We start from the raw sequence: 12697 nt of genomic DNA on the forward strand, positions 1-12697 counted from the left end.
TGCTTTTATTGCAAAACTGTCTAAAAGCCAGCAACTGGTATTTAGAGATTTACTTCCCCCCACAATGGAAGCAGATCATACCCATCATGGCTAATAGCAGGTCATTAACAGCATTATCTTCCATGAATTTGTTCAATCCTCTTTTAAAGCCATCCAGGTTGGTTACCACCACTACACCTTATAGGAATGAATTCCATACTTCAGGTATGCTCAGGGTGAAGAAGTATTTTCTCATGTCTGCCCTTAATCTTCTAACATTCAACTTCATTGAGTAGCCATGAGTTTGTCTTTGTAAACGAAAAAGTCCCAAATGTGAGATAACTATCCTCACAGGGGAATTGCTTCAGTCAGAGTGACCAAACGTGACAATTTACCTTAGAATCACATTGTCCTACTAAGAAAAAAAGCTACAGTGGTACCTTGGGTTACATCCGCTTCAAGTTACATACGCTTCAGGTTACAGACTCTTCAGGTTACAGACTCCGCTAACCCAGAAATAGTACCTTGGGTTAAGAACTTTGCTTCAGGGTGAGAACAGAAATCGCACAGTGGCGGCAGCTGAAGGCCCCATTAGCTAAAGTGGTACCTCAGGTTAAGAACGGTTCCAGGTTAAGAACGGACCTCCAGAACGAATTAAGTTCTTAACCCGAGATACCACTGTACTTGCTTCTAACAGTTTCCTTTTTTGAAAATGTGAACTTCTTTACCTCCTTGTATCACAGCACATGTCACACTGTTGCATCATGGGATATGTTTCTGTAAATTAGCAGTACTAAACAGGGAGCGAGAACCTGGGAAGACTATAGGAGGGCTTAAATGGACCCTAATATAAAATTCTGAAAAGGAGTCAGAAGTAAACTAAACTCTGTGGTTAAGATGATGGTGAATACAGTGGTATCTCGGGTTAAGAATGTAATTCATTCCAGAGATCTGTTCTGAACCTGAAACTGTTCTTAAACTGAGGTACCACTTTAGCTAATGGGGCCTTCCGCTGCTGCCACGCCGCCGCCGCACGATTTCTGTTCTCATCCTGAAGCAAAGTTCTTAACCCAAGGTACTATTTCTGGGTTAGCGGAGTCTGTAACCTGAAGCGTCTGTAACCCGAGGTACCACTGTAGATGGATTCCCCCCCCCCCCCGTTTTCAATTCACACTTACTTGTGGTCTGGCCATTCTAATCTGCATTGTGCTTTTGAGAACTGAACATCTCAGGTTGCTTACACTCCATACATTTAAAACACACACACATACCCCCAAAAATGTTGGGAACTGTAGTTTGCTATGAGGAGTTATAGCTCTGTGAGGAGTAAACTACAGTTCCCAGGATTCAGAGTGTGCTTTAAATGTATGGTGGGTACACAGCCTTAGATGCTGCCACACACATTACATTTTAAGTAGGAAATGTTAGCCCCAGCGTTTTCCATTGCAAGCATGTGAAGTGTGGACATGTGCATGTTCATTTTTAAACGCCCGTGTGCACACTTTGTGGATACATGACCCAATCAGGCTTTTCTCACACATGTACATGCATGAACAAATGTCACTTCCACACTTTACATTTTGCTGAAGCTCTGCATTTCCTAGCCCAGTTGCAATGTATAGAGCCACCCATACGCTATTCTTAACCTGGTGTGTGTGTTTGTTTGTGTGTGTGTGTGTGTGTGTGTGTATCACTTATATATCTGCATGCTACTGCCATCTGCTGGGTGGAATGTGTGAGGATGGGAGTGAATGAGAGAGAGGGTTAATAGGACTGCCTTCGTTTGTGTGCAATTCATATGTGCCTTTTCTAAGTGTGTGTCTGTGTGCATGCACACGCGTGTCAGCAGGGATTTATCTTTTGGCTCTCTTAGGAGACACCTCTGCATCCACTTCTGCAAAATATCTGTGTTTATTTTTGTGGTGCCTCTCTGCTGATTGCAGTGGCCACCTAGATGCTCCAGTACTGCACTGCGTTGGTGGCGGCTTTCTGGCCTGCAGATTTCACTTTCTGTTTGGTGAGAGGGACGTGCCTTTGGGCTTTCTGGGTGCACGAAGGAGCCAGGAGAACGTCTGCTATCAGATGCCATTTGACTGGTCCCTGGCCCTAAGTTCACTGTTCGTTTCTAATATCCAAGATGTTGACAGTTCATTTGTAACAGCTCTCTTCTTCTGTTGACACTCTGTTTCTCTCTCCTCCTTCTGTCTCCTTATTCCTCCCCTATCACTGGCCTTTCCAATTCCTGTGCTTCTTTGCTCCGTCTTTTTTGTTCATCCTTGGTACAATCCTCCTTCCCCCCTCCCCTCAATCTCTTCACTTTGCTCCTGTTTGCCTCCCCTCTCCTTCTCCCCACCCTTCCCCATGTTTCTTGCATGCATGCTGTTCTGTTTCTCCCCTTCCTCTCCCCACCACCCACCCCAAACCCCTTTCTTTGCTTACAGGGGCTGTAAGGGCCTCTAGTATTTTCCCGATCCTGAGTGTGATTCTGCTTTTCATGGGTGGACTCTGCATTGCAGCCAGCGAGTTCTACAAAACCCGACATAACATCATCCTTAGTGCCGGTATCTTCTTCGTGTCTGCAGGTAAAGGAGGGCTGAGGGTTGACCAGCGTCCTCGGGATCGAAGGACAAAAATCACAAGCGAGGGAGGGGCTCAAGGTGCTGGGAGGCCGAGAGAGCAGCCACTAGGCAGCTGCCAGTGCAATGGAAGTACGTGGGGGGGGGCAGAGAGAGCAAGGAGAAAGGACATGCAAATGTTTGCACAGCTACAGTGACAGAGAATTAACTTAGACGAAAGAAGAAATCAGAGAGAGGGGGGAGAGAGAGAAGATGCATAACTGTATACTCCAGAAATTTCAACATTTTGGGGTTATCACCTGTTTTAGGCAAGCCCAACATAGACATGATGATGGGCTGTATCCATGCTGGTCCTACCCAGAATAGACCTGTTGACATTAATGGACATGGCTAGCTTCGCTTTTGTCCATTTCAATGGGTGTCCTCTGAGCTGAGTTTAGTTGGGTACAGCCCCAGATGTTTAAGGTCATGTTTGCTCCAATTGCATACTTTTCTCCCAGCCAACTTCACTTCCAGTACTCGATAAAAGTTCCAAGGGGGAGGGGGAGAGACTGGAGCGGGTTATACTGTACAATTGCCCCCAAGTACAATGTGATGAAGGGTAGAATGGAAAGGGTGGAACGGACGAACAAGCAAGCTACAAGCAGGGTCGGGGGAGTGCTCTTAAAATCAGATGCCTCTGCCCTCATTACCTATGTGATTAGAGCATACCCAGGCTTAAACAGATAGGTCTTCCACTATCTAACGTGGTGTGGCCCTGAGGTTGCAAAACCTCTCAAGCCCAAAGAGGATTTTGCTGTCTTGCAAAATTTGCATTCAAAGGTGAAACTAGGTTTGCCTCGAGTAAGTCACCTGCCAGCTGAGGATTACATTTCACCCATGTGATGAAGAGGGTGCTACGGTAGTCTAAAAAAACATATGCCATAATAAATTTGTTGGTCTTTAAGATGCCACAGGACTCTCTGCTGGTTTTACTTATAATAGGGCTTCACACATGTTGAAAGTGATATATAAGATCATGGATTTGACTACAAGGCTTATTCTTCACTGTCCATTTGTTTGGCAGAGAAGAAGGGCCAAGACTTATCCTTCACTACTCAGTTGTTCAGCAGAGAAGAACAGCACATATCTCTTCTGTGGCTGCATAGAAGAATAGGAAAGAGCCCCTCACAAGACTTCCTCTTTAGCAGCCTCTTAGTAGGGAGGATGTAGGGCAATATAGGCAAGAACAAAATATAATGGTGCTTCTTCATCTGAAATACATTGGAGAAACCAGGCTGTTCCAACGTATAATGGGAAACTTTCATTTCAGCCACAGATTTGCTAAAGACAAGGGTTATCTATCACCAACAGAAAATAAAGAGGACACAAATAAAAAATCCCAACCTATTTTTATTATTTTATGCATTATCTACAAGGCTGAGGAATAAAGAGTAGCTCAGGAAAGTGAAGAAGTTTTGTTTGGCATCTCATGCCTGATTGTGTCACTGAGGTGGTTTGGGCTGTACCTTTTCAGCTTCCAGGTGGGGCCTCACATGATCAAATGTTCCTCCATACAAAAGAAAATCCCTCCACTTGGAATATTAGAGATCAGAGCGTTCTAGTCTAAACATCTACATGCCATGCTAGTTTTCTAAGTACATATATATATATATATATATATATATATATATATATATGCATGAAGTAACATTCAGTCATGTGAATCCCCAACTGCAATGGTATGAACCCCCAACTGCATTCAGAAGTGGTATAACCCCAGCAACAGGTTTCCCACCTCAGTGAGAACTAGGCCAAAGAAGAGACAGGACCTTGAATTTCACCTTATGTGAAAGTCATATGGAAACCCAAACCCAGCTTTGCAACCTTTTGAGCAATGATAGCTGCATCTGAAAATATTGCTGTGTGTAGGCTTTTCGTTAGTAGCCTGTCCCACTGTTTTGTGGCTTTTACCTCTTGCTTCTAATTACTGTATTTGTATGTTGTCCCTAATGGCGTCAAAGCTGTTTACAAAGGAAGTCAAACGCAATCAAATACAGTATATAAGAGAGCTAAAGTAATGAATGCAGTATACAAAACATCAGAATCCATAAAATAAGATTCCGCTTGCTCAGTATTTCTGTTCCCTGAATATCCACACGCCCATACCTCCGTTAAAGTATACTTGCACACATTCACCCATAATCAAGCAAGAACACATGCTCCCTCACTCTCAACAGTTATTGAACTTAACAGTCACCTAGTTACATATACAAAAGTCTGCATGACACTGGCAGACTAACGCTATGAGGCTAAAACCAAATATAATCTCAAATAAAAACCTCACACTGTTCACCAAACACTCATTCCCATTCCCTTCAGATGTTTCAGGCTGCAATTCCTATCAGCAACAGCAATCAAAGAGGATGGGAATTGTAGTGCAACAACACCTCAAGGTCACTAGGCTACTCTTGCCATGGGTTTATTGTTTGTGGCTGAGAAGGCAAGTTGTCCCTGAGTCCTCAGCCACCAGTTCCTAGCTCCCACATGAGAAGTGGTCAGACTCCAACCCCTAACTGCCAGCAGCCCCACATTGTCACCCTGGACAGCACCACACATCCCTACATTCAACCAAAGCACACTCATAAGGAGCAGAGTGGGGCTCCTCACCTTCATAGAACCTCAAAGCCATGACAGCTCTTTTCAGCTTTCTGGGCAGAACTGGAAAGTTCATTTGCCCTTTCCATTGGTTCTTGCTGACCAGTGATGCTGATATTTGGACCCATGCTTTATACAGCAGGGGGCAGCAGCTTGTGGACTGCTTATGAGCTTCCTGAAGGGTCTGGCTGACCAGTGTTAGAAACAGGGTGCTGGACCAGATGGACCTCTGGTCCAAGCCAGCAAAGATATTATATTACAAGGTCAGTTATTAAAATTGTATGTGACTATTTTGGTGGTGCTCCATAACTGTCCATTCCTCTCTACTTTCACTATTGGCTGTTTCCTATATTAGCATGGGAGTTTTCTTTGGAAACTGGGGTGTGCTGCTTCAGTGCATCTGTTCCCTGCAAAACACAAGGCTTTTGGATGATTGCTCACAGGGTCAAATGAGGGCCATGAATCAGGCGAGGGCCATGGCTTTATCTAGACCTGAATTAAATGCTTCTTTGAAGTGCAGCATGCTGAAAACAGTGCTCTGTTAGGTAGGACACCAAGATTGGAAAATCCAGAAATCTTATCCTGCCTGCCAGTCACAAGAGACAATGTTACACACCTCTTGAAGATGCTCTGAGGCTTCAACATACCCTAGGAGTAGCCAACGTGGTACCCTCCAGATGTTGTTGGACTACAACTCCCATTATCCCTGAACAGTGATGGGAGGTGTAATCCAAAACACCTGGAGGGCACCAGACTGGCTACCCCTGGCACACATCATCTGAGTCATTCACTAGGCTAGGTCATTAGACATTGTGGATCAGTTACTACCACATTAGTGGAGTGCTGACTTTCCTAGAGCAAAATCCAGAGAGCGTCCTCATCAGAGACACAATCTAGCATAAAGGAAAGACTGAACCAGCTCTCAGCAGAATAATGTTGGAAAGGATCTCAAACATCCAACCAGCTGCTGGTGCAGGAAATGTACTGCTACATCCCTGATGTTCTTGGATGTATCTTGGAGAAAATGCCTGGTGAAGGTACACCTTAACATTTAGAGTTAGATGTATATTGAATCAGCCATCTGGACAGATGTGGAATGGCATTATTGTTCACCTCATGTATTCTGCTATATCTTCTCAGAAATATGACTACAAAAAGTATATCATTTTGGAATGGCAGTGTTTTTAGCATGTGGCTGTCAGTGAGGACCTCAGATCAATAACAATACTCATAATGCCCATTGTTTCTGGAGCTACAGGAACTCACAACTTATGTGCATTTAACTTGTGTGCATTCAGCTTTATGTGCTTGGGGGGTGATTAAAAAGGGGGCAGGCAGGCAGGAAAAAAGACTTCGGCAATCCCACCCGCCATTGCACCCGATGTATTTTGACTATACACAATTGTGGCTTTATGTGTTATCCCAGGAATGCAACCTCCACGTAAATTGAGAGTCACCTGTACTGTCTGCACCACCATAAAAAGCTTAATTTGCAAATAGGTTGTTGAGGTATCACAAACAAGTTGTTGGCAACAAGGTTGAGCCCTTTTATCAGATTCTCCCTGTGAGGATAAGAGGGGTTATGTTAGCTCCCCAGTTAGCCCATTGACTATGAGTACTGTGTAAAATGTGGTTGTGAGATTATTTTTTAAAGAAAGCAACAACATGACTCTATTGCCCTCTCTAGGGCTGACCCACAATTTTGCAGATGTTTAGCTTCTTTTTAAAAGGGTGGGTGGGTGTGGCTCTCTTCCCATCCCCAGAATGCACAAAACTTGCCTTTCTTTTTTTACATGGAAACAGAGTATCATATTGGTTTGGCAGTAGTGTAAATAGTGCTCTGAACGAAAATAAAACCAGGGTTGTTGTTTTTCCTATTGCCTAAAAAGTTTGCAAAATCTCCACTAGGGTTCAGTATACAATTAGGGCCAAATCACTCGGTCATTTTTTAAATAGTGAAGCTACCCAAAGTTGTCCCTTTGGGCATGGCGACTCGTCTTCTGAATTTGCCAATACTGAGAGTGTAGCACCCGTCACACAGCGTATGTGTAAAAAGATTTGTTAACAGGAAGCGGGGCCATCCCGTGGCATCACACGAGGGGCTGACCCTCAAGCATGGGTGTCTCTTAGAGGGGTCGTTAAAAGCCCACATCTGCAAAGGGCACCCTGATTGTGCAGGGTCTGCCTATACCTGTCTGTATATTAATGTTTAGGCATGTACCCCACTAAGAGGTGCTTAACACGGAGGGCCAATGACATGCACAATATCAGGACAAGGTTCAAAAGTGTGGCCCCTGCTTCCTGTTAATTTCAGACTCACCACACTCTAAAAAGCAATCCAAAAGAAGATTGAGCCAGGAAGTGGCATCATGACCTTGATGTGTTCGGGAGCATTCTAAATATCAGATAAATGCCCCCAACCCCTATATTGTGGAGGCTGCACTTCTGCACAATTGCCATCTTTTAAAAAAAAGGTCACATGAATTGGCCTTGGGGTGGGGTACAGATTTTATATGTTGTTATTATTTTTTATTATTACATTTTTAGACCAACTTTATTTCAACGCACAAAAGTGGGCATACATGGTTGTCCCCCTTCCCATCACAACTGCTCTGTGAGTTGAGAGACAAGAAGTGGCCCATAGTCACCCAGTAAGCTTCATGGCTGAGTGGAGATCTGAACTCTGGTCTCCCAAGTCCATATCTACCAGGGCTCTTCAGCTTATCCTTGACGTACATAGAGGACATGCTAATGGTTTCTTCTCTCTTGCCCTTTGTCCACAGGTCTGAGTAATATAATTGGCATCATTGTGTACATATCAGCCAATGCTGGAGACCCCTCGAAAAGCGACTCAAAGAAGAATAGTTACTCTTATGGTTGGTCCTTCTACTTCGGGGCCCTGTCATTCATTATAGCCGAGATGGTAGGAGTGCTGGCCGTACACATGTTTATTGACCGGCACAAACAGCTGCGTGCCAGTGCTCATGCCACAGACTACCTCCAGTCCTCTGCCATCACCCGCATACCCAGTTACCGCTACCGCTATCAGAGACGCAGTCGCTCCAGTTCCCGTTCCACCGAGCCTTCACACTCCAGGGATGCCTCTCCCGTCGGGATCAAAGGGTTCAACACCCTCCCATCAACGGAGATCTCGATGTATACCCTGACCAGGGACCCCCTGAAGGCTGCCACTACCCCCACCGCCACCTACAATTCAGACAGGGATAACAGCTTCCTCCAGGTTCACAATTGTATCCAGAAAGAAAACAAGGACTCTATCCACACTAACACAGCCAACCGCCGGACCACCCCCGTATGAAGCCGTCGAGAGGGGCTGAAACATGGGGGGGGGGCTGGGAAGGTGGGAGTGGGACTTGGGTTCAGGATGGGAGGGAGCAGTAGGGGTGGGCAGGGGGAGAGGAGAAAGCAACCATGGGGAAACCTTCCAAAAGCAAAAAAATAAAAAAAATCCAGAAAAAAACCAGAAAACAAACTTAAGTGAAACACCTGAAAAGAAATGACAAAACGTTTAAAAAAAGGGAAAAAGAAAAAAAAACTTCAAAAAAAATCAAGAGAAAGAAATTTAAAAATATAAAAAATAGAAAATAAATTTAAAAGAAAATGCATGATTTCCCATGTACCATTATTTTAACATTTAATAAAAACAGATTTAAAAAAAGGAACCGAGAAATAACAACAAAAAAAATAATTAAAAAACCAAGCAGGAAGAGGAGGCAGCTCTTTGGATTTCTGGGGGGTTTTACTCTTTACTTTTTCAGTTTGTTTTCTTTTCACTTTTAACCCACTGTGGACTTGCAGGTTCATAAGGATCTCCAGGGACAGGTGGTAACAAAACGCAGTGCTTTCAGTGTCCTTGTGGATGCCTTTGTTGCACATGCACTGGAGCCTGCCTAAGCTTACCAAACCCCCCGGAGTGACGAGTGATTCGACATGTTCCTGTGGGTCCACAGGGCTTAACAGTGACCTTCCTGTCCTTGGGGATTTGAGGGTTTAATGCTGATTCACTGATCTCCAGGTCTCAGGAAGCTAAGGCTGATCAGCTCAGCCTCATCAGCCTGTGACTATCCTGGGGGTTAACAGTGACATTGCAAAAACAAAAACAAAAAAAAAGCTTCATAAAAAAGTGGCAATTTTTTAATAAAACAGAACCAACTATAAATAAATGTAAATATAATAAGTGGATTTACTTGCAAGAAAGCCAGATAGTATTTTTCTTTTCATTTTTCTTTTCCAGCTTGAAAACTGTGAAAACTAAAATCTTAGGGGTTGAGAGGCTTCGAAAGAGAAAATGGAAACTGAATCCATTTGAAAACAACAAAAACTTTTTAAAAGACACCCAGAACTTGGCCACTTGGTTGGTGTGGGTCGAATTCCCTCACGGGCCATGAGAATGTTGGGCCAGGAAAAAGCGGGGGGGGGGGACATCTCTCCCCACAGAGAAAAGGCTGCTGCTATTGCTGGGGCTGCAACCTCGAACACAGAACAAGGACTAGATGTTAGTGTGGAGACTTCTGCTCATGTTCCCTGACAGGCAGGCAAAACATGCTATCCCCTGAACTCACTCCCAGGCTTAAAAAGAAGTCAACAGGCAAAATGGCTGCTGCTTGTCTCCCGTTGTCGGTTTCATTTACACTGCTAGCTTTCCTGGTGCGTGGATAGCTCTCGCCAGATTCATTCAGTGCCCCTCTCATGAACACCTGACACACCGAATCAAGACACAGTCCCCATGCCAAGTACATAACTGCAGAAAAGTTATTCCCTGACTTCATTCTGTTGTCAGTGCCAGCTGGCTGTAGGGCCCAGCCAGTCAAAAGCTGTAGGCTTAGCCTGCCTTACGCAGAGACACCCGCCTGTAGGGTTGCCATAATCAAATATGGGACAGCTTGGCCTCCGGACCTTTAAGAGAAGGTGCCGTTTTCCCCACCCACCATTGCAGCAGCAGTGATGGGAGAGAAAACCGCAACTGCTCAGATTCTGCTGCCGCTATGTTACATAAAGTCAGACGGGCCAAGTTGTCCCATGTGGGAGCTGGCAGCTTTGCAAGTCTCAATTGAAAGGGAGAGAGGCAGGATCCCTGAGGCTCAGCCTCTTTTTGGGGACACCATTTTACCCTCTTTCTCCCCAGTCTAACCCCTTCCTCTCACTAAAGACGCCCATGGCAGAGAGAAAAGGTCGTCTTGAGATCTCTGCCACAGGAAGTCTGCCAGAAGGATTATGGGGTAGGAGTCTTTGGGGGAAGCGATGATACAGAAGAGCAAGGGGGCTGCATAAAGGGTTGGGGGGGCCATGAGCCTTGTCTTTCTTGGGCCCAGCATTTCCCTCAAAGGTCTATAGGTCCCGTCCCCTCCCCCCCGCACCTGCTGTCGGTTATGGCCATAAAGAGTCACTGCAAAACTCTACCACAGACCCACAGCTAGGCCTCACTAGACCCTTACCTGGAAGGGGCTCCTGTGCCTTTAACAGCCAAGTCATAAGGAGGCGGTTGGCATGTCCTGTCCCCCCCCCCCAACACTGTGGCACTTCTTATATGTCTCTCTTATATATGCTTCTTAGCACACGTCAGAGGAAGGGATACATTTTAGAGTTCCAGAGATAAGCCTTCCATCTTGACTTTGCTGACAGGCCTAGAATACCCACAATCCATCTTTCCCCCTTGCTCACCCCAGTAGTTCCCATCCACATTCATTCTGGAGTGAAGGCATAAATCCTGTAAGGCAGTTGAGAGGCTGGGTCTTCCTGGTGACATGCCCAATTCTACTTCCTCGCTGCTTGGCCGCTTAAAGCTTACATTCTTGATTCCACTGCATCTGCCCCTAGTTTACATCTGTGAAAAGCAAGCATATACATAGCACACTCCCTCCCTAACCTACACCCACACCCACACACCCCATCACAGACACCCAAATCACCATTGTGTACATGAGGGGCATTCATTTTTCCACTGAAGGGAAACGGTGTGCTACCGCTTTTACTGCAGTTCCCTTTTTAACACTGTTAATGGCAGATGGGGATAGCAGGATCCCAACAAAGGTAGCAAGGCAGACAGTGCTTACAGCTATGGCGTTGAATTAGCTTTGAGGTACAGATCTGGCTTGGGCCAAAAAGAGAGAGATGGAGTGAGCTCTCCATGGTCCTAAGAGGCCAGAGCCCTTCGCATTACCTTGAAGGAACAGGATTTGGGGCTGAGGGTTTTGCTGAGTGGGGTCCAGCCATTCCTCTTGGCACCTTTAGGCTCTCGCCTGACTCTTCCTGTTCAAACAAGTGCCGCTCCAATTCAGAGAGTCTTCACTCCCCCAGCTGCTGAGCTCCTGCTGGAACTGAAACGGGGTCCGAAAAAGCAGCCTGCACTACCCACCCAACTAGTGCTGCCTTCCCCTATTTTTCTTCTCTTTGAGAGGAGAGGCGAGTCCTTTTCCAGGACAGGGTTGTGTAGGGAAGCAGCAGGTGGGGCGCTGAGCCAGTGACAGAATGCATTCTCCCCAAGCCGCAGCAGAACAGTCCCTCATGGCTGAAGGGCCTAGATACAGCTTGACCGACATTATTTATCCGTATGGAACACCCCATTTTATAGTGAATGTCTAGAACTCCTGCTTAATCCCAAGCCTCAGCCTGCAAACCTGTAACAATGAAAAGGGCAGAAGGGGGTAAAATGAGCCAATATCCAAAGCCCTGGAAATGTGTTTTTTAAAAAACTGGTTTTGTGTTCTCCAGCATATGCAGAGGGTGGTATTTTGGTTGAAATCCCAAAGCTGCTTTTGAGAACTTGATTCCTGTAGAGTTCTCTAGCATTTCTGATTGAATAAAAGATGAATGAGAAATTGTGCGTGTGTGAATGAGTGTGCGAGTATGCGTGAGTGTGTGTGAGAGAGAAACAAGTAAGAAAGAGGGAGGAAAGGAGAGGGAGGACTAGGACTGGTGAGGAATTTTTTTTCCCAAGGATACTGCTTATGTTCAGCTCAAACCAGTTCAAGAAACAAACCTCCATTTTCTTTATTTTGTGTTTTTTTTTCAGACTGTTAAACAGAAAAATTTTAAAAAGAAGAAAATTACAAAAAAAAAAATCCTGGTACATGAAATAAAGATTTTTTATATATATCACTTGGTCCTTGTTTATGTGGGTATGTTTGGTGGCTTGGAGCAATGGATTTTCTTTTTTCTTCATGGAGAAATCCCTGAGGAAAGACAGTGCAAACAGAAGTGAATGGAAGCCATTTTGTCTTGGCTGAAGACCTGAAAAACAGCAGTCCAGTTTTGCTCTTAATCTAAAGAACAGAGGATGGAAGATGTAGAAGCAAGAAAAATGAAGAGTGTAGGGAGAATGGGGCATTACTGTTTTCTGTCTGAAGTAAACGTAATTCACTGGACTTCCTTGGTCTTCTCTGGCAGACAGGAGTATTATGGATATTTTTAGATTTCCACTAAAATATCCAGTTTTCACAATATAGTGTTTGATTGTTTAGAGGAATATTGTTGTTAAAGCATCT

The 12697-nt window shown here is 44.9% G+C and overlaps 1 protein-coding gene across 2 annotated transcripts in view; it reads left to right on the forward strand.

Annotated features, from left to right (window-relative positions):
* Positions 1-11317, forward strand: part of CACNG2 (calcium voltage-gated channel auxiliary subunit gamma 2) — a 124069-nt gene extending 112752 nt beyond the window's left edge. Inside the window, exons 3-4 of one of the 2 annotated variants that reach the window (XM_083573973.1) lie at positions 2421-2561; positions 7976-11317. In XM_083573973.1, coding sequence (XP_083430099.1) covers positions 2421-2561; positions 7976-8511 — 677 coding nt within the window. In that variant the 3' untranslated portion in view covers positions 8512-11317. The remainder of the gene's footprint in view (positions 1-2420; positions 2562-7975) is intronic. The other variant, XM_083573974.1, reaches the window with a different exon arrangement.
* Positions 11318-12697: the final 1380 nt, after the last annotated feature.

The sequence above is a fragment of the Podarcis filfolensis genome (genome assembly GCF_964270895.1).
Source record: "Podarcis filfolensis genome assembly, chromosome: 10".
Lineage (NCBI taxonomy): Eukaryota > Metazoa > Chordata > Lepidosauria > Squamata > Lacertidae > Podarcis > Podarcis filfolensis.